Source organism: Triturus cristatus, chromosome 2_2, assembly GCF_964204655.1.
Source record: "Triturus cristatus chromosome 2_2, aTriCri1.1, whole genome shotgun sequence".
NCBI classification, from domain to species: Eukaryota; Metazoa; Chordata; class Amphibia; order Caudata; family Salamandridae; genus Triturus; species Triturus cristatus.
The window spans coordinates 492,757,526-492,784,035 of record NC_140582.1 but is presented as its reverse complement, the minus strand read 5'-3'; the positions used below and the strand labels follow the sequence as shown (position 1 = coordinate 492,784,035).

The following is a 26,510-nucleotide window of genomic DNA, read 5'->3' as shown; positions in this document are numbered from 1 at the left end:
TTTAAAAGTTTTTTTTGCTCTCTGGTCACTAGGTGAACAATTTCACCTTTACTAGTGAGTCGTCTAGGTAGGGATGAACATGTATCATCTTCTCTTCTCAAGTATGCAACAACTACAGCAAGCCACTTTGTGAATCCCTTTGGTGAAGAGTCTATCCCAAAGGCTAGGCTCCTTAACTAGTAATGTACCTTGTCCACAACGAACCTCAGGAACTTGTATCTAAAGTTCCTCGGCACATGCAGTGAGGCACCCTTGAAATCTATGGATGCCATATAGTCTCTCTTCCACAGGTTCATGATGACTTCTTCCATAGTGACCATCTTGGACTTTTGCATCTTTATAAATCTGTTCAAGGCATGCAGGTCCAGAATAGGTCTGAGGGTGTCGTTTGGCCTTGGTACTAAGACATATACAGAGAAGATGCCTTGGTTTCATGATCTTTCAGGACCCTTTTTACTGTGGGTTTGTTTAGGTCACTGACCTCTTGCTGCAGCTCCATCCTCCTCTCCATGAGGGCCTCCATTTTAACTGAGCCTTTGTTTCTTTCTCTTGACCTCAAGAGATCTATGTTTGATGTTGAGCTCTTTCTCTATGGTACTAAGGCCTCTTTCTAAGGTGGGGGGTGGGGGGGGGTAGCACTGTGGAGGGGGTTGGGGTCTTTGTCCCTCTAAAGCTTCAAATCACTTTTTGGTGCTAAGGCCAGTTCTGAGGGTTCATTGCCATGGTGTCTTTCGACCTCGAACCGTGGTTTCCTTTTGTTTCACCTTGCCCTCCATTGTCTTTAGTTAGGGTGGCCCTTGAGTCTTTAGTCCCAATGCTTTGGCTTGATGCACCCGTGCTACCTGGCACTTCTTCATTTCGTCTTACTTCGCCGACTTCTTCTGCACCTTCTTTCTCTCAGTTTCAAAGACCTCTTTGACATTGGTGCCTTCTTCCTAAGCTACCTCTGGGTTCTCCTCGTCGCTGGCCAGACAATTCTAGACCCAATGACACAATGGTGGAATAAGGTACAGCATATGAATCCAGAAAAGATTCATGCTGCAAAAGTAAAGTTTCTCCTTTCAGTGTGAATAAGTTCACACCAACCTACAATCATGAGCGAGACATCCCATATTGCTAATGAAAATAGCGAAGAACAGTAGTGAATATATGATCTATACAAGAGCAAAAAAGGTTTGAATATTAATGTTGACAATTTATTAGGTGCAGCACAGATGCTCTGCAGTTTATAAGTGATTAAAATAGTCAAATTACAAATTCAGTATAAGGCTAAAAGTAGCACAGAAGCCTTAACATTAGTGCAATGTGAGGAATCACAAAAAAAGGGTGATTACTTAGAATCATAGCGACATGGAAACAATGAAAACCTAGCACTGCTAAGCAATGGAACAGTGGTGTGTGCGGAATGGAAGCAAGGTCAGATAATGAAGGCTAAGTGGAAAAGATGGCGCATTTAAGGCGACTGAAAAACTACTCCTAAGAACGTGGACAGAGCGGGGGGTTTTTAGACGGGAAGCATCAGTCAAGGAAGCAGCTGACACAATCACTTGACCAATAAACAAAGGAGCTGGATAGCGGATAAAGCAGCTAATAATGAATACAAGCACAAATGCAACAGCAAAGGGAGACATATTCCAGAAAGTGTAGCTTAACTAGAGAAGTGAGCTTAAGCAGGTAAAGGAGGATAGGATGTCAAAAGACAGATTATAAATAAACAGACCAATTTATTTGATAAACTGTCAGTCTTGAGCCTGATTTACCTTCCGGGGTGGTGTTGATTTTCCAGACTCTAGATCCAAATCTAAATATTCCACCTGTTTATCACCTTTAGGTTTCACCATTGGACTGCTTCCTCCATCAAGACTACTGCTGCCAAACAAACTCTAAAATGATAGTAATAAGAATTAAAAACAGAATACATGTTAAGATTCATTTATCACAAATATAGATCCGGCTCACAAATTGCATGATGGAAAAACTAGAAAATTCCCCTCCCCATGCTGTAGGTTTACTCCTACATTTATCCACAGGAAACTAAGCCCATGGAAGAACCGTTTCCCCCTACACCCCCATAAAATGCATGGTCTACCAACTTTACTACCTTGGGCACACATCCTCCTGCCTTTGATAGGAGTAACCCTTCAAGTGTTTCCACTGTAGAAAACTATGTGCAATGGATATTGCACATGCGGACAAAACTTACGTGTGTGAAAAAATCATTTTACATACAAGACCAAAATACCCACAAACCTGACCCAACAACCCTGAATTTGCAAATGCAGTAAATTCATCATGTACCATCAGAATGTCATTATTCACAAATACACCTTTGTGGGGGGTAAAATGTCACATTTTTATTCTGTAACGCAGGATTGGAAATTTGCCCTGAGTAAACTTAACCTGTCCAGGAATGCTTAACTTGGGGGATTGCAACATTTGTGAATTAAGCCTCAAATATTTACAGTTTAAAGTAATAACTCTGTTTTAAAGCAGTGTGTAAGCAAAAGGTGAACAAAATAATAAACAGGCTTATAGAAGGGAGAAAGGTTAGAGCACAGCTCATGAGAGGGTGAAAAGTCTTGCCTACATACAGCAGGATTAATTATGTCCAAAACAGTGAAATTTTGTCTGAGGGCATTACAAGTTGGCCTATTTTGTTGGGGTAGTAGAGCTCTGGTGATTGGATTAAATGCTGTCAAGTGATGTATTAATTCAACCAGCTCCCGTGTGACAGAGCCCTTTTCTTAAATTAATTAAAAGTGGGGAGGCAGGTACACAAAATCAAGAAGAAGTTTGACAAGTTGGAAATAACGACGACAGAAAGTATGCAAATAAGTATTTTCTTGCAATCAGTGTCAAATTTCCAAGAACTTTATTTTAAGAGGCACTGCTAAATTAACTTGCAAGACTCCGGCTTTTATCGTGAATGTCCAACGTTTAGAATACATCAGAGCATTAACACAAAGGAGTTTTAAGCGCTTGAGGGGATTCCACCTAGGAAAAGATGTAGTTCACCCATGGCGGTTTTGGACACACATTCCTCGGGTTACCTCATTTCATGTCCTGTGGAACCTGAATTTCAAATAGGTGTGTTTTGTAGCTAGGGTTTAAACAGCTGGGAACTCTTTCTTTACGTTTTAATGTATGCAGTTCTGCCATTTTTTGATATAAGTACATAAAATAAATGTTGCCTTTTGCACTAAATTAATTATCTTCTATGAATAGAAAAAACTGTGCAGCTAGAAGCGTTTTTTATATTTTCTACTGTTCGATGCATTGTTGCAGGAGTGTGGAACAGGCACCGATTTTGTGTTTTATGCAATAATATTTTGTATGTATGCGCAATAGTGTGAGAAACAGGTAAAATGTTATCAATTCAATTAAAAATATAATTTTTAGCTGGTAGAGGTTAGAAAACATGCAGGTGTCACATACTTGTTCTTCAGTGGCCAGGTTTGGATTCATAGGGACATAATTTTCTTCACTGTCCAGTGAGTCGCTGCTAGATGCTGTGCTGTGAACTGACTCCGGCCTCGATGGCATTGGAAACCTGGACGAACTATCAAAGCAGAAAATATTTACCATACACGGGTGTTAATAAACAATTTTTTGTACATCTGCATAATACGTTCAAGTCCTTTTTTCTAGAGCACGGGTACAGACTGATGTTCCTCAATGGCTGCACAGTCATTTTTAGGTCTCGCCTGCAACAGCGCGTGCTCTGTATGCCTCTCACTTGTGAGATATTGTATACAACAAAGAGCTTGCAACCCCCCCCATTGCTTAATATTCGCTGGCTTCATCGTTGCTCTTATTGGCTGGCTTGTAACAATTAGCCAGCTCATGCTGGCTTCACTTCCTTTTCTTTCAGCTGGAGCATGGACTAAGTACTGATTGCTTCAGCTTGATTGAGGTCTTCCTGCTGATTGCACTGTGATTGGGGTACTACTTTTATTTATCCCCCGTCGTTCTTTAACCTCTTGCTGTTTTTAGCTATTTTTACTATGCCACACACACTTCAAAGAAGACCTTACCTCATTTGAAATGGATGTTTATTGTGACAACAGATGCTATCTGCTTCCAAATCTATTCTCACTAAGATCTGGAAATGGGCACAATTGCTTTCTCTGTGTGATAGGATTTGCCAAATGTCATATTTAGTTTCTTTTTCATGCATGGGGAAATGAACAAATTTGCTCAGAATGACAGGGGTGTGGGGCAGAGGCCTAAAAAGCATTGATAAAGCCAATAAATCTCACCTTTGAGACTACTGGCTCTGCCATTGCCTATTGTTCATGATGTACATAATGGGCATCCGAATTTGGCAAAGACCTATAGCCATGCTGTTTAGCAGAGTGGCCAACAATAATAAAAATAAAAAGGACTATGATGCATCCAGCGCCTATGCACTTTAAAAAAGAAAAAAAGTGCATGTCCCCTGTCTGCATCATAGCGCTTTTAAAAATGTGTTTTACCCACACTGCAAAGCATCTGTGCTTCTGTACAGCACAGCTCCAAAACATTGCCAAAAGACAATAGCCCTCATAGGTGAGACCTATTGGCTTTGCCACTGCTAGTTTTCAGCATAATCAATGGCTATGCAAATAACCCCTATGCGCCGATTCGCCTGGTGTGAATTTATCTCATGAATAATTGAGGACATCCTAATGCCCGACAGGATGTGGTCTCAAGGATCGTCAGAGTACCCGTGCAGTAGAAGGAAACGACAAACAGTTATTAAAATAAAATATTTATAACTTACTCTCTTGTAAAACTCCTGGTGACAGGGGATCGAATTGGGGTTTGCATTTGCATTTCTTCCCATTCCGACAAAGGTTTTATTTCTAGTGGAGCTGGTCTTACTACATAGAAAACAGACGAACCATCAGAACAACTCGTCGTTGCAGTTGAACTCAAAAACAAACTAAACATCCATTATTTTGCGACAGAACATGCTTTTCACGTTTAAACAAAGTATTCCAAGTTCAAACTAAATCTATTCAACATATTTTCAGTACTGAAACTTTAAAGAAGGATTTTAAAGTCTTGACCGTGCACAAAAATTATACCACTTCCAATGCACATGTTAAAGTGCAACGCTTGCCACTAAAAATAAAAACGAAAACGTTTCCGACACTTAGGCAAATGCACAAATTGATAACTTTTTACAATTTCTTGCGTCCTATTCAATGCAACAAGAATAGCAATCCTATACAGATAGCTGCTGGATATATTAGACCGATATTTGTTGAAATATGACCAATAAACATCTCAGGCCTTTTTTTGCCAAACTACCTTTACGTGCTTTGGCACTTTGAGGTTGGAATTTGTACATATAGCAAGCATCCTTTTCTGGCAATCCCACAATGGGCTAACATGCAGTGCTATGTATTAACTCCCATCCCAGCAGCAAAATAAGTAAAATCAGCGTATTCAAATAGCTACACTTCCCAAGATGTCTGGCTGTGACCTATAACCTATGACTATCTCTCTCACACATGGCAGCTATTTTATGGAACGTGTTTTTTGTTTCAGACTTCTGACCGGTTGAATAATTTGACTCTCTCTCTGGATGGCAAAGGTATTAGACAAAAAAAGTAACAAGCATCGGCAATAACAATAGGTCTAACTTATTGATGCACGGTCAAGCCAAACGGACAAGTTACTTACCTTAGGTAAGAGACATTAGTTATGGATTCCTTACCTTAGAATTACCCCCCAGGCGTTAGATTGGATCCAGAGAATTTCTTCAGCAGTACCCTTGCGCGTCGGTGACTCCGCGTTCGTAGTTGGCGTCGTGATCGCTGGAATGACGTGGCGGTATCTACTTAGACGCCACCCCTGCATGCTGTCAGTTCTATACACTACATTCTATGCCAAAAGCGCAGAGCCATGCAAGACACTGACCACTGGTGCACAAAACTAGGGCCCTGAAATGAAGTCCCTTGCCCTATAAGTCAGTTCGCAGAACGGGGAGGATGGGTGGGGCGGTAAGGGATCCATGACTAATCTATGTCTCTTACAGATATATCATTACGGAAGGTAAGTAACTTGTGCATCTGAAAGAGACAATTAGTTATGGATTCCTTACCTTAGAATAGATACCCCAGCAATACCAACCCCGGAGGTGGTTCTGCAAACCAGAAAGTCCTGGAGAACTGAACGGCCAAAGAAGCAGTCTCTCTGGACTTGGCTGTCCAGGCAGTAATGTTTAATGAACGTGTGCAATGAAGCCCATGTAGTTGCCTGGCAGATGTCATGAATGGGGACTCCACGTCCCAAAGCAGTAGCGGCAGCCGTCGTTCTGATGGAATGGGCGCGCAACCTCTACTGGAGGTTCCTTTTTCGCTAGGGAATAACACATTTTGATGCAAAGAACAACCCATCGAGAGATGGTCCGCTTTTGCATGGCCTGACATTTCTTGGCGCCTGTATAGCCAACAAAGAGCTGATCATCCACCCTGAATGTTTTTGTGCGATCCAGATAGAATGAAAGCGCATGTTTTGGATCCAGATGGTGGAGCCTCTCCTCTTTAAAAGGATGTGGTGGCAGGAAGAAGGTGAGCAAAGTGATGGTCTGTCCTATATGGAAAGAGGTAACCACTTTGGGAAGAAAGGAAGGCCTAGTGCAAAGGACAACCTTGTCCGGATGAACAGCCAGGAAAGGAGGTTACGAAAGAAAGAGCCAGAAGCTCACTCAACCTGCGAGCAGAGGGGATGGCAACCAGAAAGGCAGTTTTGAGTGTCAAAAGTCTGAGAGGACAGTTATGTAGCAGCTTGAAAGGAGCACACAAGGTAAGTCAGAACATATTCAAGTCCCACTGGGGCATTACAAAAGGAATAGGAGGGAACAGGTGAGTAATGCCCTTAAGGAAACAATTTACAATAGGGGACTTCAAAAGAGAAGGTTGATCTGGAAGGCGAAGAAAGGCTGAAAGATAGCCCTGGAGGTGACCAGAGCAGAGCCCTGGTGTGCCAAAGAAAGAATGAAGAGGAGAACCTCTGATAGAGGGTTAGAAAGAAGATCTACAGCCTTTGCTGTACACCATGCCACATATTTGTTCCATCTACAGGTGTATACTGTTTTGGTGGAGGGACGCCTGGATGCCAAGATGACGTCAAATACTTTGGGAGGAAGGTCGGAAGCGGTCAACTGTCGCTGCTCAATCTGCGCGCAAGGAGGTGGAGGCTGGAGAGGTTCGGGTGCAGGACCATCCCCTGCTGCTGCGACAGGAGATCCTCCCGAAAAGGCAGTCTGATTGGAGGACCGATGGCCATGCTTAACAGCTCAGGACACCAGACTCTTTGTGCCTAGTCCGGAGCCACAAGAATGACTTGGACCTAATCGCGCTTGATCTTCTTCAGCACTCTGGGCAGAAGTCCGCAACTCCACTCGCAACGAAAAGCATCAGCGAGCGTCGCTTTGGAAATTCCAACTCGCAGAACTGTTAACATTGCGCTTTCTCTTCGACGGCGATTAGATCTAACCAAGGCTCTCCCCACTGCCGAAACAGACCTTGCCCCACCTCTGAGTGAAGACGCCATTCATCATGCACCGGCGGCTGAGTTCATCCAATCCCGGCGTTCAGAGAACCTGCCAGGTGTTGAACCACCAGGGACATGCCCTGATGTTCCAGCCACGTCCAAAGAGGAAGAGCCTCTTGACATAGGGTCCATGACCCCACCCCGCCCTGTTTGTTGCACACCTGCACTACTCTTCCTGTGACAGAATGAAGAAATGCCTTCAGTGCAAGAATCGCCCGGAGCTTCAGAAAATTGATGTGGAGCTCGAACTACACAACAGACCGGAGGCCTCTGATCTCCGCCTCTCCCATGTGGCCACCCCACCCCAGAAGTGATCTGTCACCACTGTGAACTCTGGTTAGGGAAGGAGGGATCTGCCTTTGACCCAATCCTGGTTCGTTAGCCACCACTGCAATTGGTGTGCAGTGCCCTCCGAGATCGGGACGCAATCGGAAAAGATTCCCCTGGTGCTGTGCCCACTGGAACTTCAGGTCCGACTGCAGAGCCCACATATGCCACCTGGCACAGTCCACCAGCAGGACCTATGGCTCATTTTGACCGAAACCCGGGATAGAGGCTGAAAGATCGGAATCGGAGCCCAAATATCCCAGACTCTGTTCGGGAAAATTAGCCCGAAACTGCGCCATGTCCAGAAATGCTCTGATGAAAAGGAGCTTCTGAGAGGGAATCGGGTGTGACTTTGGTATGTTGATGGTGAACCCTAGCGAATGCAGGTCAGCCATGGTCTGGAGGTGGGAGACGACAGCTTGGGGCGAGCCCGCCTTCAACAGCCAGTCATTGATAGGGGAAGACTAGAATCCCTGATCTGCGCAGATGTGCTGCGACCACCGCCATCACTTTCGTGAACACCCGAGGGGCATTGGTAAGGCCAAAGGGGAGCACAGTGAACTGAAAGTGCTTGTGGTCTGCCATGAACCGCAGGTCATGCCGGTGGGCAGGCAGGACGGGATTGTGAAAATAGGCGTCCTGCAAGTCCAACGCTACCATCCAGTCTCCAGTGTCGAGGGCAAACAGGACCTGAGCTAATGTCAACATTTTGAACTTCTCCTTCAGACGTTGCTGGGTCCATAATAGGACACAGGCCTTTGTCCCTCTTAGGCACCAGAAAGTAGTGGGAATAACAACCACAATCTACTCCTGGGGGATGAACTCGCTCAATGAATCCCTTGACCAAGAGAGCCGTAACTTCCTGGCGGAGAAGGGCCAAGTGATCCTCCGACATGTGATGGAGCTGAGGTGGCATGGATGGAGGGGTAGTCTTGGAAGGGGAGGGAGTAGCCCCTTCGGACTATCTGCAAAACCCACATGTCCGATGCGATGTTGAGCCAGTGGGAGAGATGATGGCGAATCCTGCCGTCCACTGGAAACTGATGGCCCTGAAAGGTCAGACTAGGAGAGCTTGGAGGCTGCTGCAAAGGGGGCGCTGGCGGACTGGAATGCCCACTAGCCCCCCCAGATCCACGATGCTGGGTCCCACGTCCCCAGCCACGCAGAGGCTGGACAGCTTGCGCAGGCCTGTGGCTCTGGATGGAACATGGTGTGGCACCCCTTTCGTAGCCACGAAAGGGACGAAACGCAGACTGCGCGGGGCAAGAGGTGATAGCGAGGCCCAAGGATCTGGCCGTAGCCCTGGAATCCTTAAAGCACTCGAGCGCGTCGTCTGCTTAGTCGCTAAACAAGCGACGGCCATCAAAGGGCATGTCCATAAGTGTTGATTGGACATCCTCCGAAAAGCCTGCGGACCTCAGCCAGGCGTAGCGGCTCAGGGCTACGACGTTGAAATTGTCCTACCTAACGAGTCGGCTGTGTCCCGTCCACATCATATGGCGAACTTCGCTGGGTCTCCCCCCTCAGCAACTGCACAGGACAGCACGGCCTGGGCCTCCTCCGGGCACTGTTGCAGCACCTGCATGACCGTGTCCCAAAAAGAATAGGAGTAACATCCCAAGAGACATGCGGTGTTCACCGGACGCAGTCCTAAGCTGGCTGAAGAAAACATCTTCTCAAGATGGTCCAGCTTCTTGGATTCCTATCCGGTGGAGTGATCGGGAATGAGCCATTGGAAGTTGAGGCTTGGACCACCAAGCTCTCGGAAGTAGGGGGTGGGAGAGGAAAATGGGGTCGCCGGGGGACGGGCGGTGGCATCGGGCAATCATCCTATCCACAGAAGCCACTGTGCTGGGCTTGGACCAAGCATCCAGAAGGATGTCTGTGAGGGCCTCATTAATTGGCAGCAGGGGCTCCGAAGAGGCCGCTGCTGGCTGAAACACCTCGGTCAGGAGGTTAGTCCAGACTACCACCATAGGAAGTGTGGGGTTCAAGGCCTCAGCCACCCTACGCAACACCACAGTGTAAGAGTCATCCTCCTCCGTAGCCACGGTAGGGGGGGAGAAAGCATGCCAAGGTCTGGAGAAGTGTCCAGACCACAGGCCTCACCCAACTCTTCTTTCCAGTCCGGTTCTTCCAACTGATCTACCAGAGGGTCCACAGACCCCTCCCAGTCCTCCTCACCTTCCTCTGGTAGCCACTCAGGGTGATAGGAAACACCAGGGGTACAAAGTACCAGTCCGGCTCCATGTCCACATCGAGGGGGAGGCTGGGGTCGACAGCGGCTGGCGACACAACTGGCATCACAGGGCGCGGAGGTGTTGCCAATGAATCCGGTGCTGAAGGAGGTGTCGTAAGGTTGACCGGCGCCGATCCGGATACAGGCCTGGAACCCTGGGGGGCCCTGCGGTGAGGGAACTAAGCCGCCAGCATTTAAGGCCTAGAGCCCCAGCAGAGTCCGCGGGGCACAGGGGAGCGCCAACAGAGTCAGGCTGCCCAAAGATGGAGTGGAGGGCTTCGTAAAAACTACAAAGTTGGGCAGGGGTCACTCCGGCTCTCAGAAGGCTCAGAGTCGACCCAACAGGCTCTGCGGGTAGAGCCAGATGACTACCATCCGCATCCCATCGGCCGACAGACGGGAAGAACGCGAAGAGCGACAAGTGCTTGTTCGCCGTCTTTTTGTGCTTCGACTTACCTGAAGACGAGGACTTTGACATGGGTGGTGGGGATGGCTCTGCGACCGATCCCGTGACCTCCCTCCTAACCAGGATCTCGAGCGGCGCGGAGCCGAATGTCGATCCTCCAGAAGCTTTCGGGACCGCTCCCGCAAAGACTTCGGGTCGTGGTCGCGCTCCAGACACCGGAGGCACACGAAATGGGGGTCCGTCACCAACATCAGCTTCTGGCAGGAGCCACAAGGCTTGAAGCCGGTTCGCCAATCTGACATCCATGTGCACCAGGACTCAAGCGACTAGAAAAGATGTCGACAAAAAGTTGAAAAAAAGATAGTCAAAACGTGACTAAAGGTACTGCTCTCTCCGGATCTACTCTGGCTGGCGCGGAAAAAGAAACTGACGTCAGCACGCAGGAGCGGCCCCCCCAAGTAGAAATTGCGACGTCATTCCAGGGATCACAACACCAACGTCGAACGCGGAGTCGACCAACGACACCTACTGACTAGCATGGGGTACTGTTGAAGAAAAATTCTCCGGATCCAGTTGGACGCCTGTGGGGTAATTCTAAGGTAAGGAAACCAGAACTAATTGTCTCTTTCAGATCTAAAAATCTATGTACGGTAATGACTGCCCAACTCCCATCTGCGCCTCTGCCAGAGAAAAACATAAGTTATCTAGTTACCCAAGACACTTTCACAGCATTATAATGGCATGCTTGTGCCCCTGAAAATTTGTTTCTAGAAGCATACACTGTCTGCACAATCAAAACATGTACTCCTGACTCCCAACATGTGAGTGGAGCCAAAGTCCCACTCCTAGTAAATCTCACATAATTGTAAGGCACTAGCTGCTCTGTCAAGCCAGACCATAAAAAGGAGAGAAGATAAGTCAAGCAGTGTTAATGTGACCTGGGCAATGGCGCCGAAACCGAAGATGCACATCGAGTTGACAGATCTCAGATGACACCTTGCTCTCAACAATATAGTTAGAAAATATGCATTTGTGAGTAAAATCAAGAATTTTGAGTATGGAAAAAGGTGCGGGAAACTACTTGACTGAAAGGCGAAATTGGATAGGAATAGGAATTCTATTAAAGCATTAATAGAAAAGATGACTAGGCTGCTACTATAAGCGAGTCAGGACATAACAGTAGTCTTTATGAAAGTTTTTCAAGAGCTATATTTAGAAGTCTTAACCTTAAATAAAGAAAAGTTAGAGGGTTGGTTGGAGGGTAAGGGGATGTCTAGCCTCTCCCTCGAGTAGCAGCAACTATTAAATCAGGAGATACGTGGTTCAGACGTGCTCGCCGCAAAGAAGCTAAAGGGGGGAAAGCAGTGGGCCTAAACGGGATCCCAAACAAAATATACACCAGCCTAGTAGATCTCATTATTCCCTTCTGGTTGAGATTATTCAACTCAATCTTGCTGCAAGATTTTCCTATCCTGGCTCGGTCCAGACTGATGTGGAATGGTGAGCAAAAACACAATGGTTTAACCCCAGAACTGTGACTTTTGGTGAAGGTTTGATTTGTTCAGCATTCTTTCCATCTTTTTCTGTTGCTATAGATTTCCCAATCCCACCATATTGGAACATGGTCATCATTCCCTTTATCGTAGAACCAGACAAGAATCTCCATGAGTGCCAATCATTGCTTTACATCACTACTAAATTGTGACTACAAGATCTTCACAGGTATCTTAGCTAACATAAGGTAGTGGGGAGTGTGATAAATCAGAACCAGAAGGGCTTTCTGTCTGGAAGGTATTTCAGGGAGTTTTAATGCATACATTAATTGGTACTATTGGTATAGCTACTGCTCAGTCTATCCGATTAGCCATCCTTACCCTGGATGCAGCCAAGGCTTTCGACCAGGTGGATTTGGAGTATCTCATGATCGCCTTACAACATTTTGGGTTTGGAGGGGTATTCGGTGGAGTATTATGGAAGATTTATAGCTACAAGATGACAAGGTTGTTGGTGAATGGGAATCGATACCCAGTAGTTATGGTAAGGAGAGGGACCGGGAAGGGTTGTCCCCTTTCCCCTCTGATGTTCAGTCTCTATATAGAACCATTAGCTCAGTGTTTAAGACTAAAGAGGTATTTTACCACTCTCATGGAAAGGGGTAAAAAGAAGATCACCCTTCATGATGATTTGATGATGTATACATCGGCTATCAATACAGGCCTCCCATGTAAAGAGCAAAATCTAGGCATATTTAGAGGGCTTTCTGGATATACGGTCAATGCAGCTAAATCAGAAGTTATGACTTGAAATCTGGGACGGGAAGGTGTTGAACATAGAGAAGGAATAAAATACCTGGGGATAAATATAGTTCAGGACTTGGACAAACTTTCCATGGCCAACTTGAAGAGGCAGTCTTAAGAGGTGGAAACAGGGATGAAAAAAATGGCAAACTACCCCCCTGCTGCCCATTTATGCTCAAGTAAAGATGTCAATATTACCCAAGCTGACATATCTGTTTGATAACATCCCCCTTACCATCGCGAAAAGAGATTTATCTTGAATTCAAGGGAGGATAACTTTTGTACGGGTGGGCAAAGGTGCAAAGCTTTCATGGAAAAATATGAGAAGGCACCTAGACAAGGGTGGTTTAGCTCTTCTTGATGTCCAGCTATACTGTTTGGTGTTAAAAATGAAGGATTGTGAGAGCGCTAGGTGGCGCCTGACCGGCATGGACGCCTTTCACTGAGGCTACCGGCATCGGTCCCCGCAAATCCTGCTGACTCCTCTCCTGGACTGCCCTGGCCGGGTCACTCGGAGTGCGGGGGTCCGCGAAGCTGCCCTGCCGCCCCACACAGAATCCTGGGGCGCTGCGGGCTCTGGGAGCCTCCCTAGCCGTCGCGGAACCAGACCGACGGAGGGAAGTGGCGGCTGTGGAGCCGCGGCTCGGGCGAGCTGAGAAATTTAGCTCGCGGCGCCCACGAGGGGTGCAGGCCTGAAACTGTTGGAGTGGAAGACGCGGTGGCCGCGGGGCTGCCGCGGGTGCTGCTGGCACCGGCCGGGTGCTGCCCTGCCCAGCTGACGCTGCCCGGAGCCCCGGGAGTGCTGGATCGGACCCCCCCGCGTGGCGCAGAGCGGCAAATCAGGCGGTGAGTGGGGCTGGCCGCGACCGCTTCACCGGGGCAACTGTGGGGTTGGCTGTGCAGGGGAGTCCCCCCCCCCCCCCCCATCGGGCCGTGTGTCGGCGGCCGGGGGGCCCGGGCCCCCAGCCCCCCCCCCCCTTCTCCCTCTCTTCTCCTCCTGGCTGCAGCGCGGAACCGGCTCCATCGGCCCCAGCCTGACTGCGGACTCTGGGTGCGGGGGGGCCCTCACTGATTCGGGCCGCATACCGGCAGCCGGGGGGTGTGTGTGCTGTCCACCCCCCTCCATCGCTTGGACTCCCGGCTGCGGACCCCGACGAGTGGCACCGTGCCCCCCCCCTGGGGACTGCGGGGAGACTGACCTGGCTAACTGTCCCCTTGGAGACGTGGGCTGCGCCGGAGGTTGCGGCCCTGCGACTGCCGGCTGGGGGCCCCCCCGAGTGGCGGACCAGGGGCCTGGAACTGGGAACTACATTGCTGGACCCCGCTTTGTTGAGAGGAGCCTGCGGACGCCCTTGCGACCAGGGGTGGGACAGGCGGTCCCACTGAGATGCCCGGCGGGGCTTGACCGCTGAGGCTGGTGCTACCCAGCCGTTCCCAGCCGGGGGTCCTCCCGGACGGGCCTCCTGCTGGTCCCGCGACGGCCCGGCTGCCCGTTGCCGTCCCGCAGGTGTATCGCCAGCCCGTTGCCCTCCTCCGCTGACGGACGCCCCAGAAATGGGTAAGGACAGGGCCGCCAAGCCGGCGTCCGGGGCCACCCAAACCAGGATGGACAAATTCACGACCTCCGACAAGGGGCCCGGCCCCACGGGCGAACAGGCCCCGGCCCCCGCTGCAGACCTGGCTGCCATCCTGCAGGCCATCAACTCATCCCGCGCCTCGCTCGAGGGAATGGTGGGAGAGGTCAAAGTGGACGCCGCTCTTCTCCGGCAAGATCTGAGGAATGCCACCGCCCGCATTTCGGAAGCAGAGTCCCGGATATCCACGGCTGAGGATGACATCCGCCATCTGCAAGATCAGGTTCGGGAGCTGACCACCCACTCTAAGGAGTTGCACCGCCGGGTCGAGGATGCAGAAAACCGCGCTCGACGCAGCAACCTGCGCTTAGTGGGATTCCCGGAGGGAGTTGAATCGGGCCGGGCGGACGACTTCATGGAGCGCTGGTTCCGATCCCGGATGCCGGCGGACAGCCTGTCGGCTTCGTTCGTGGTGGAGAGAGCCCACCGCTCCCTGGCACCCAGGGGCTCCACCCCGGCCGTTCATCCTCAAGCTCTTGAACTTCCGTGACCGAGATGCCATTCTCCGCGAAGCCCGGAGCACGGATGCCCTCCACTATCAGAACCACAGAATCATGGTCTTCCCGGACTACACCCGCGAAGTCCAAGAGCTGCGTCGCTCCTACACTGAAGTGAGTCCCTGGGACTCCAATACCAGCTCCAATTCCCGGCCCGCCTCCGGGTCGTCTTCCAGCAAAAGACTCTTCTTCGATACACCGCGGGCGGCCTGGACCTGGTTGGCGGAGGAGCACCCCCTGCAGCGCTCTGGGCGCGGATTGCCTCCGGGTGCACGGGGGAGACCCCGGACATCGAAGACCCGTCGGCGGCATCGCACATTACCCCGGGAGCGCACAACGGGGGAGGCGATCACCACGCGCTCTGGGGGCCGGCCACGCCAGAGATCGAGAACCTCCTCGGCCTCATCGGCCGCACACGCCAGTCCCGTGGCGGATGGGCGGCGGGCCGCGTCACCTCGGCTCACAGGCCCTGCAACCCACCCGGTCGAGTTGGTGGACACTTCGGACCTCTCTCGCAGCCCTAACATTTGACTTTCTTTGCCTACCTTTGGGGTGGGGGGGGGGGGGGGGGTGGGAGATGCCTGGGCGGGGGTGGAATGCTCCGTTGTCAGTGTTGCTCTGGGCCAGGGCAGGTAAATCAGGCTTGATTTTTGATGTATCAGGGGTCCACTAGCGCTCAAGCCCAAGCGTTTTAGTTTGGTGGTTCTTTCATTTGGTTCGGGCGACAGATGCTTCCGTTTTTGAAGTATAGGGCGGGGGTGGGGGGTTGGGGCTGGTTTGGGGTTGTTTCTTCCTCGTTGGGGGGATTTTGTTGGTGGGGGATGACTCCCTCTTATCTGTTGTGCTAAGGTATCATGTACTGTTTGTCCCGCTCTCTCACCCGATGCTCCGCTGTCCTTCCTCTCTAGGAGCCTGCTCAGACGCGCCTCCACTGGCCCCCTCTTCTGTCCTCGACTATGGATGACCCACCTGTCCCTAGGGCCGCCATGCGCATACTTTCCTGGAACGTCAATGGCCTCCTGGATCGTTTCAAGCGCATGGCGGTCCTCAAATATGCACAACGGGCAGAGATCGATGTGCTCCTCCTCCAGGAGACTCACTTGTTGGGTAACAACTGCCCCTTCCTTGGCCGTTACGGTTATGACAGGGTATGGCACTCCGGTTTTGCTCGGGGATCCCGGGGGGTGGCCATATTGCTTCGCAAGTCCTTTCCCTTTGTCCTGACCCGGGTGCTTTTGGACCCCCAGGGTATGGTAGTGGTGGTGTGTGGCACTCTGGAGGGCCGACCCCTTACCCTGATGTCCCTTTACGCGGCGCCGTCCCTCCTGCCGTCGGCCCTCTCCCACGCAGCGGATATCCTCCCGACACTTCCTGCGGGTGCCCTCATACTCGGCGGGGACTTTAACGCTGTCTACTCGCCCCACCTGGACTCGACGGGTCCGGTCTCCTTGACCCGCGTCGCCCGTGCAAACCAGCTCTCATCTTGGGCGGAATCACAGGGCCTCTGCGATGTCTGGAGGATCTGGCACCCGCAGACGCGCCAATACACCCACACGTCGGCGGCCCATCACTCCCATGCCCGGATCGACCTCATCTTCGTGCCCTCCACCGACTGCGCGGGGGTGCGGGACGTACGCATTCTCCCGAGGGGCCTTTCGGACCACTCGCCGGTGCTCCTCGCTCTCGGCCCCCCCCCCCCTCTCTGCCCGTCCGATATGGCGTCTGAACGCCTGGTTCCTCCACGACAAGGCTTTTCGGAAGGCGGTCGGGGGCGAGATAGCCGACTACTACTCTCATAATGAGGGCTCTGTCATCTCCCCCGCCGTCCTATGGGAGGCCGGCAAGGCGACTGTTCGGGGCGCCGCTAAAGGGCACCTGCAACGCCAACGGCGGGCTCAATCCCAGAAGCTCGCGGAATGTGAGGCCCAGGCCTTAGAACTGGAGCGTAGTCTGGGAGACTTAGATGATGCCACACGGTCTCGTCGCTTGGCCTTCCTGCGGAAAGAGATTCGCCTGCACTCCTTGGAGGCGGCGAAGATGCTATGGCGCTCCTCGGTGGCCCGGGTGTACGGTTGGGGAGACAAAAACGGCACTCTTCTCCACCGCCTGGCGACCTATCCCCGGGCGGGCAGGATCATTCCAGCCATCGCGGACCCTGCAGGTGGCGTCCACACGGTCTCAGTGGCGATAGCCCAGGCATTCGCTGACTATTATTCCCAGCTGTACCATCTCCGTCCGTCCACGCTCTCCCTGGAGGAGTTGCTGGGAACAAACGGGGCGACACTTGCGCGGCTGCAGCCTGAGATTTTTGAGACCCTTGATTCGCCAATCGAGCTGCAGGAGATTGAAGAGGCGATCGGCCGCCTGGCACCTGGGAAGACCCCAGGACCAGACGGGTTTCCCCAGGAGTACTACACTCACTATCGTGAGACTCTGGCCCAGAGGCTTCGGGACCTCTTTGCGGCCGTGGTGGAGACGGGTTCGTTCCGGCCCGAAACGGACACAGCAACCATAGTTGCCCTCCCCAAGACACAGCCTCCCTCGCGGTCCTGCTCCGACTACCGGCCGATATCCCTTATTAACACCGAACTCAAAATCTATGCCACGGTCCTGGCACAGCGGTTACGCCCATCGCTCGCCTCCCTGGTCCACCCGGATCAATGTGGCTTTATGCCGGAGCGGAGGACCAGACACTGTCTACGGCGCCTCCACCTCGTGATGGCGCACCGCGGCCGCCTTTCCCCCTATCTGGCCCTCCTCTTGGTCGATTTTGAAAAAGCCTTCGATTCCGTGGGATGGGCGTACTTGGGTGATGTCTTGGAGCTTATGGGCTTCGGTCCCCGGTTCCGAGCCATGGTAATGGTCCTCTATGCGCACCCGCGGGCCCGTGTGTTGGTCAATGGGGCACTATCTCGCCCGTTTCCCATAGGTCGGGGGGACGCGCCAGGGTTGTCCGCTCTCGCCCCTCCTTTTCGCTCTGGCGATGGAACCCCTGGCGGTGCTGATTCGCGCGGATCCCGTTCTTCGCGGATGGGAATGGCCAGATGTGGCCCCCGACAAGATCGCCCTATACGCGGACGACGTCCTCCTCTATCTCTCGGACCCAGCGACCACGGGTCCGCCGGATCCTCCATCGATTTGGCCAAGCGTCGGGTCTTCATCTGAAACCCAAAAAATCCGTTCTAGTCCCGCTACACCCGTCGCGGGAATGTTTCGACTGGCAGTCGGACATTCCCCTCCGGAGACTCTCCTTTAAGTACCTGGGGATCTGGGTCACCCTCCTTCCGGAACTCTGCTGGGCCCTCAATGTGGCTCCAGTAGTCAACAAATCCAGGTCAGACATGCTCCGGTGGCAGTCCCTCCCATTGAATCCGCTAGGGAGAGTCGCTCTATACAAGATGATGATCCTCCCCAAGTTTCTTTACATACTACAAAATACTCCATGCCCTTTTCCGCGCCCGTGGTTCCGAGACCTGGATAAAATGGTGACCAAATTCCTTTGGGGCGGCGGTAGGCCTCGGCTGGCCTTGGATCGATGCAGGGTCCCCTCCTATGACGGCGGCCTGAGCATGACCAACCTATATCTTTATTATCTGGCCACCCAGTTACTGGTGATCCATGACTGGTTCTCGGGAGGCTGGGGCGACCCGGCTTATCGTCTCGAGGTGCAATGCCTTGGGTTCTCCTCCATCCAAAACATGCTCTATGGCACAACGGTCCCCCTATCACTCCCCGACGTCGTGCGGGGGCCCTGCGGCACACTAGATGGTCGGGGACGTCCACGCAACTCACTCCGCTTTGGCACGGGACATGGCTGCGGGAGGTGGTGGGACTAGCGGGCTTTCGGCAGAGGGATCTTCTTGGTATCTCCTGTCTGGGCGATTTATGGCGTGGGAGCCGCATGTGTTCCTTCCAGGAGCTTCAGACCCGCTTCTCGCTGCAGCCCTCCCAATTCTACCGCTACCTTCAATTGCGCCACGCGGTCCGGGCTCACGTCCCTCTAGACTCCAGACTGCCTCCCCATAGCCCACCTGAGGCTCAGGTGATGCTGGGGTATCTGGGAAAGGGGGGTATATCCCGCATTTACAAATCCCTGATTAACAATACCCCGGTGGACTGGAGCGGGCTCAAACAGCGATGGGAGGCCTGGGTGGGACCCCTGGATGAGGCGGACTGGAGGGACGCCCTTATGGGCCCTCGGTCGCTTACCACCTCCGCTAGGCTGCGGCTCATCCAAATCTACTACCTCCACACCGCCTATCTGACTCCGGACCGCCTGTATCGGGCGGGCCTCCGTGTGGACGCCTCCTGCACCCGTTGTGGGGTGGCTCCGGCAGACTTTTTCCACATGGTGTGGTCTTGTTCCCGTCTAGAAGATTACTGGGCAGCGATCGAAACCGAGCTAGCGGAGGTCTTGGGTTGGGAGGTTCCCCATGAGCCTAGAATGGCCCTGCTGGGCATCATGGACGGGATGGACGGGTCCCGTAACGAGAAGTACTTCCTCACCACTGCCCTTATGGTGGCTAAGAGAGATATAGCGGCAGTGTGGCCACAACCGGACCCGCCCAGAGTGGCTACCTGGAGTAGAGGGGTGGATTGGTGTGCGGCCCAGGAGCGGTCGTTGTGTGCTGCACGGGGCTGCCCCAAAAAATTCCGCAAGATATGGGGGAAATGGCTGGGGGGCATGGTTTGAAGGGTGGGGGCGCTGAGGGTGGGGACGGAGGATGGGGGAGGGTGGGAGGGTCTTTGCAATGGTTTATTGATGCTTATCCGAATGCAGTTACTGATGCCTTGTTCAATGCACTGCTGTATATCATTCTTGATACTGTTCTCTATGCCGCAAAACACAATAAAAATTTGTTTATCAAAAAAAATGAAGGATTGTAGGATGCTACTCTCCCATCCAGACGAGACATGTTGGGGCATTTCATGACTCAATGTTAGAGGGGTCTGGTAAGAGATGGTTTTCTTTACTAGTTCAAAGCACCTAAATGCTTTTAGAAGTGGAGGCTGAAGTGTGAGTTCGGCAGCTAAGTTATGGTACAGGGTTTTATTATAAATACCATACATTGCGAGTTAGCACCGATATGGGACTCTCCAGGGGGGCTCTCCAGGAGCCCCTGAATGTTTAACAGACTGTCTGGGTGGCTCTCAGAGAGAGAAGGGTGAGCAACTGGAGACAAATAGTGGAAGAGGATGAACTTTTGCCTTGAGACAGTTGGAAAGAGCTTATAAATGCTGGAGCGTCGAAGTTCAAATACTGCTAGCTGTCCTTCTGGTTTAAGACTCAACATTGGGCCAGTAGTGACCCAAGTAGCATTGAATTTGAACTCCAAGATCGCCAAAAAGAAGTGGCTACTTGATAGGTGGGGAGGGGTGGAGTGGAGAAGACACCACGCCTAACCCCCCGGTCCAGGATAAATTGCTTTTCTACTTCATTTTGCTCACAAGGTAAATATGTAGAAAGTGCTCTTAAACCGAGGGCCCTTCATGGGTTGACTGGTGGAGATCAGTGAGATATGTCCACGAGCTGGACATAAAGACGATGGATGATGTGTGAGACATCTTTTTGTAGTTGAAAAGAAGTCTGATGAATATGCACCTATACTAGTCACAGAGCGAGTTCTGTTCCCTTGGTAACAAGTGTACTGGTTTCTGACTGAACTGATTAAGTGGGCATGAATCGTAGTAAGGGTTCAGACATGCGCTCATGTGAGGTGGTATGAGATCTTGAAATTGTTTTTAAAACAGGTATTCCTGGCTCCCAACATGTAGGTGGAGACAAAGCCCCTCATGGTGATTCTCAAATAATTGTCTAAGGGCAGCTGAGCTACCAAGCCACACCATAACAATGAACAGCCGATACTCGATTTCTGTAAGGCTTTCAGTCCGGGGTCTGGTTGGAAAAAAAAACAAACAGGGAAAGTGTGCCATTTTAGGAGCCCTTTGTGAAGCCTTGCTCATGGACACACTGAGGCAGACATTGGTGGCTACCTTCCTCGTTTTTGGCGGAAGATTGCTCCATTCAGGCTGAGAAACTATTTCTACTGCATTCCCTTTGGTGCTACTCGTTTTCATGAGGGCAGAGGAGTCATCTGTGCGTCTGGGTGCTCCTATACACGGCAAGTCATGGGCTTCCGCATCCCCAAAGGGCATTTCATGGTTATTTAGAGAGGCACTACAGTGGCCCGACCTGCTTCAATGCTGTGGTTATCTGCTTCCTTCAGCTTCTCTGCTGAGAGGATAGGTCTGTATGGTGCATTCACCTAAGATGGTAAAACTAGCAAAGATTTTGGTGTGAAGGAGGTTTAAGCTCATAGGTACTCCATATTATTTTCTTTTACTGAGCTCTGCCAGACAAGTTCTTACATTCCAGGAGCAGGAAAGGAGGATTCCATCTTCAATCTGTGTCAATCTATATCAAGTTACATGTAAGTGGGTTAGTTGGGTGCAGAGATTTATTTATTTAAAAAGTATATATTTAGAAATATTTTTGATTAGTACCATTACAATTCTAAAACATAAGGCTGAAAAATGACCAATACACAACACAGAGTTAGGACCAGATGTAAATAAAGACTAAAAAGCCCCACTTTCCACACACTAGTAAGTCATTTCGTTACACAAAAAACACCAACTGCTTGTGAAAAGGTGGCACAGAAAAAACTAAAAGGAGAGTTGAAAAAAAAAACAGTAAACATTTTCAAAGTCAATTGCATTAATGTTGTGGTACAGATGACAAAATCTTAGAACTGTAGGCCCTGCAGGCAATTTGAAAATGAATTCCAATCAGTGAAGCTCCTATGGACTGAATCAGGCGTGATGCGATACTACTTGCGTCTGTTGGATTTAGTTAGAAGAAACTTATAACAGTGGAGTACAAAAAGATATGTCATGTGAATGCACCTGGAGCAGTCTTATGATCTACAAATTGCTACCACCCTTACTTTAATCAAATAATCGAAAATTCTGTTTAAATATTCCACTCAAGATATTTACGCTCGTCTGAGATTAACCCCAGAGGAAAATATTTGCCAGCAACAATATGAAGGGGATGCAGCCGTCCCTTCTGCAGTCACTTCTGGAATCCCTTTTGCAAATGTGAGGCTTTGATTATGGATCCACTGGGCTATGAAAGGGCCAACATTTTGGATTTAAGACTGCAGTTATTTGGATCGATGGGTTAGGTTATTTGCAACCAAGTAAGATGTATAAACTCAAGCTGCAGAACCAATTATCAGCAATTGTTGCATCTCAGCTCTAGAAGTCATCTCCGTTGGAGGTGGTTCATTACATTATATGAGATAGCCATCTCAGTGTACAATGGGGTAGGACACGCTAAATTGGGTTCTTGAGTGGACTCAATAGATACTTAGACAGAAACCCTCCTATACAACAGAGGGCACAGGAAAATCAAACTGTAAACAATCTACCTTCTATTGTTGAGCTTCATGCAGTCTCGGCTTTGGCTACTCTTACTGAAGACACTGGCTAAACAAGGGGAACAACTAAGAAAACAAACTGAATAACCAAAGTTTGATATGATCTGGAAAATGTCTTGGTGAAAAGTAAAACAAATCGTTTCAAAGGATTACCAGGAAATTAATTCCTAATTTATCAGTCTGAAAAAACTGTGTACTCCTGTACAATACAGTTGCGCTAAGCATCAGGAACTGAAAAAAACAGAACTTGCCTTAAGTTAATCACTTGTATTTAATTTAATGTGTCAATGAGAAAGAACGAAACACAGAAAAATGCAATTGAACATAGGTTTTTGAAGAAAAAAAGGACACTTTTAGAGCAGGTCTACCAGTGAGGCCAGAAAACATATTTGTTAATGCTACCGAAGTCTACATTAAGTTTGAAGAGAAGTAAAAAAACATTTGTATAGCGCCGTCTAGGACCAAAGCTCTGGGCCCGGATGTTAGGGTGAGAACTGGGACATTTTTGGTAGAATGAGGTGTGGAAATAGGGCAGGAGCAAGGTTACAGGAAAAGAGCGAGCAGTGTTAAGAAAACGTGCATTAAAGAAAGGAGAAAACAAAGTTTGGGAAGGATAGTATAAAAGGCAGTGCACAGTGGTCGAGAGTCAGGAGGTCTGGGATTAAGGCTTAAATGGAGTCACCTCAGTCAAATGTCTACAAGTGGAAATGGTAGCAGAGTCAACTACAGTGCATTTCAAATCAGTGCAGGACGCAAAACTTTGTGACAGGTCATAACAGAATCGAGATAAATAATTCTTAATAGAAACGGTGAGAACTGCATTGAGTAGAAGAATTCAGACAAGTGAGACATTAGGCCAAACAAAGTCATACATAACCAACAATGCAAAAGGACCTACAGACTGAATTTAGCTATGCATAGCACATTTATACCCCCACAACTTAAATATGCTGGAAGTTCTAGATTCTTTTTAATGTCATTTTATCTTCAGAAATCAACACCCCAAAACAGGAAACAAGGGTTCAGACCCAAAGCAATTAAGCAAAGCAAACCTTTTAGTTTTGACTATATTAATCTATAAACAAATTAAACATAACCGTACAGGAGAAACATTCATCAACATCCTATGCTTCTCTTTACAAAAGCAGCAAAACAATCCATTCAAATTGATGTAAATAACAAAAAAATGTCAACAGTCCCACACAGCATGTGGTGCTTAAGTACATACCCTTTCGTCTTGAGGGAAATTCACCTATTGTTTGTGAATCGGTTCGCTCTAAACCATGCGGTTTAGGTCTTAAAGTTTTAGGGCTTTGACCTAATTGGTAGAAAGAAGACTCTTAATATGGAACGGTATTTTTAGACGAAAATGGAATTCTGCAAACCAGTAGCTGAGCCCAATGCAGCAGGTATAATAAGGAGCAAAAGCGACTAGCTGATGAAAACTTTCATCGCCTGGCTGGTCTCATGCTAGAGCTTAGCACCACACTAAAGGGAAAAGAAACAGCATGCAAACCACCGCACAAAGCAAGCACAACAGTTACACGAGAAGCCACAATGTCCTACAAGAAAAAGAAGAATGTCCTAACAGATGACACTGCAGAATGGCATGGCTGGTAAGACAGCATGAAACTGAAGAGCCCCAATGGCACAGAACCACACTAGTCTCGTTCTGCAAACTGGGTTTTCAATACTCAAAATATCCGATTACAACAACAGGTACACACTTTATAAAAACACTGCAAGGAGGGTACATACAGAGCCACACAACGCACGCTACAGAATGAAGCAGCAAATTGTAATCAACTGATCTTCATGAACATTTCTTTTGATTAGCCTTCCCCCACCCATCACGGAATCGGTACCTCAGGAACACAGGTTAGTCTGCATTTAAAAAAAACACAAATTAGGTTTTTTAAATTATTTTAAGGCTTCTTCATACAATTTCACTTCCACGGATAATCTGCACCTTAAGTATGAAATCAGGTTTTGATTTTACAATTAGCTATATTGTAAACGAGCCCCATTGTGAGTACAGATGACTAAATTCTGAAGTCTGTTCATAGTATGGCGTGGAAAATTCCATTAGAAAGATACCCAATATGATCGGAAAGAGTCTGTTCTCCAGCATTAACTCTTTCTGATCTAAGGTAAGCATTTTGTAGGTCTCGCCTACGCAGCGAGCAAGCGCTGATTTGGAGTGACCTCTTGGAATCACTCCGTACTTTTTTGGAAACACGTGCAAGTACTACACTGTTTCCAATGAGCACTCGTACATGTATGGCGTTTACCTTGCGGGAGCGAGCAGCTGCGCCATCTGTTTGCAATTATCGTGCCTGCCTCTGCTCGCTCCCGCAAGTTAAACGCTGTACATGGACTGAGCCTCGAAGCCACGCCCCCGTTCCCCACCGTGAGCTTCAAAACATAGAAGGCGCCAGCGACACGTCTGTCTGCTCTGCCGATTTATTGCCCTCTTACCTCGCGCTAGCGGAGGATGACTCGAGCTCGGCACTTGTTTACAATAGCTAACCGCAACTTCCTTCTATGAAGCAATTTCAAAAACAGGGTGTCAAAATACGTTAACTTTGAACCAGAGTATTTTGAGCTATTTTCTTTTCGTTATCCGCTGATCACAAACAAATGTTCAATCTGAACATTTCAGTGCAGCCGGCTGAACATGCTTCCAGTCACTTAATTGTGAACTTTGCTCACAAACTATGACTGAAATATGTGCCCCGCCCATTTCCTAAATTAACTTTCCATTCATTCACAAATTCACTGCAGCTTACCACGGAATGAGACCTCCATTCTTCAAAGAGCTGCCAGGGACCTGCTGGAGTTTTTTTGCCTAATCAGTTAAACAAAATAGTCTGTGATTAACCCCGAAGGGACCGGAGCTCTCTGTGCTCAGCTCCAAGCGTAAACATTGCTGCCTGCAAACAATGGTGCTTCATTCCAACACCAGGTGATCACCACGAAGGAATGAGTTCCCAGCGTAATTTGCTCACTTTCAACAGAGGGGTGTTCTCATTACCCCCTGATCTAATTAAGAAGCAAGCTCTTTGTTGCATAAAAGAAACATTCAGCACAGTTGTACGGATCTAGCCAGGGCGCAATCTTCCTATCTGTTTCGGAAAAAAAAGTAGATAAGGAAAAAGAAAATGTGGTTAATACAGATCAGATGGCGGTAACAAAACACAGACCCTCCGTGTTTATAGTAGCAGGGCAGGCTGTGGCACGTGTATAGACACTCAACAATTTGTGTTCCTAGCTAGCCGTGAAAGGCTGCATATGCTCTAATAAGTAGCTTTTAAGTTTGATAATTATTTACAGTCTGGAAGTAGAAACACACTTAGAGGGCAGGAAGGGCCATGACCGCTAGATGTTAGAGAATACTGCAATTCAGATGGCCTGTGTTATTCTCCTGAAGCTTAGAGCAGTCTTACTAGGCCCGGCCGAGTTGTGATATTTGATTTTCGATGGGTTGAGCGAATGTGTCTTTCAAGACAGAAGCTCTTAAATTTAGAATTAAATTAGTTTTACTTGTCCCGTTCCTTACTATACATGGGTGTGCTCTTCCTTCGCCAGGACCACTGGCTGTGTGTAGCATCCCCAACAGGTTTGCTAGGCTTGTCATCAGAAGGCTTTCATGTGCTTCGGGATTCCATGGGGTTCTGCAGAGTGCGAAGGCCCCAGATCAAGAGCTAGCGATGCCCAACGCAGATGGAGCCACTCGACAGCAGGATCAGTGCCGCAGTCCGGCCTACTGAAGCACAAGTGAGCAATATCGGGAGAGGATGTGGTCTGAGGCTAGACTGCCAACTTTGGAGCTGGGAAACCAAGGTTCCAGCCTCGGGGTCGATTCCACATTCTGTGATTCTGGGCAAATCACTTAATCTCCCCTTGCCTACCAACAACAACAAAAACAAGCATTGGCACAGCCAATAGGTCTCGCCTTTGGGACCTTATAAGTGTTCAGCCATGCAACAGTTGATGTTGTTGCACCAAGGATATTGTGCTGCATAACTAAGTACTTATAAGGTCCCAAAGGCGAGACCTATTGGCTATGCCAAGGCTTGTTTGTATTATGGTCTCAGCATCTTCATAGTGCATACGTGCCAAT

The 26,510-nt window shown here is 49.4% G+C and overlaps 1 protein-coding gene across 2 annotated transcripts in view; it reads right to left on the bottom strand.

Moving 5' to 3' along the window:
- Positions 1 to 26,510, bottom strand: part of GAB1 (GRB2 associated binding protein 1) — a 323,032-nt gene that overhangs the window by 7,904 nt on the left and 288,618 nt on the right. The window contains exons 7-10 of one of the 2 annotated variants that reach the window (XM_085641604.1): positions 23,616 to 23,705; positions 4,763 to 4,862; positions 3,436 to 3,559; positions 1,761 to 1,883 (exon numbers count right to left, since the gene is read on the bottom strand). In XM_085641604.1, coding sequence (XP_085497730.1) covers positions 1,761 to 1,883; positions 3,436 to 3,559; positions 4,763 to 4,862; positions 23,616 to 23,705 — 437 coding nt within the window. The remainder of the gene's footprint in view (positions 1 to 1,760; positions 1,884 to 3,435; positions 3,560 to 4,762; positions 4,863 to 23,615; positions 23,706 to 26,510) is intronic. The other variant, XM_085641605.1, reaches the window with a different exon arrangement.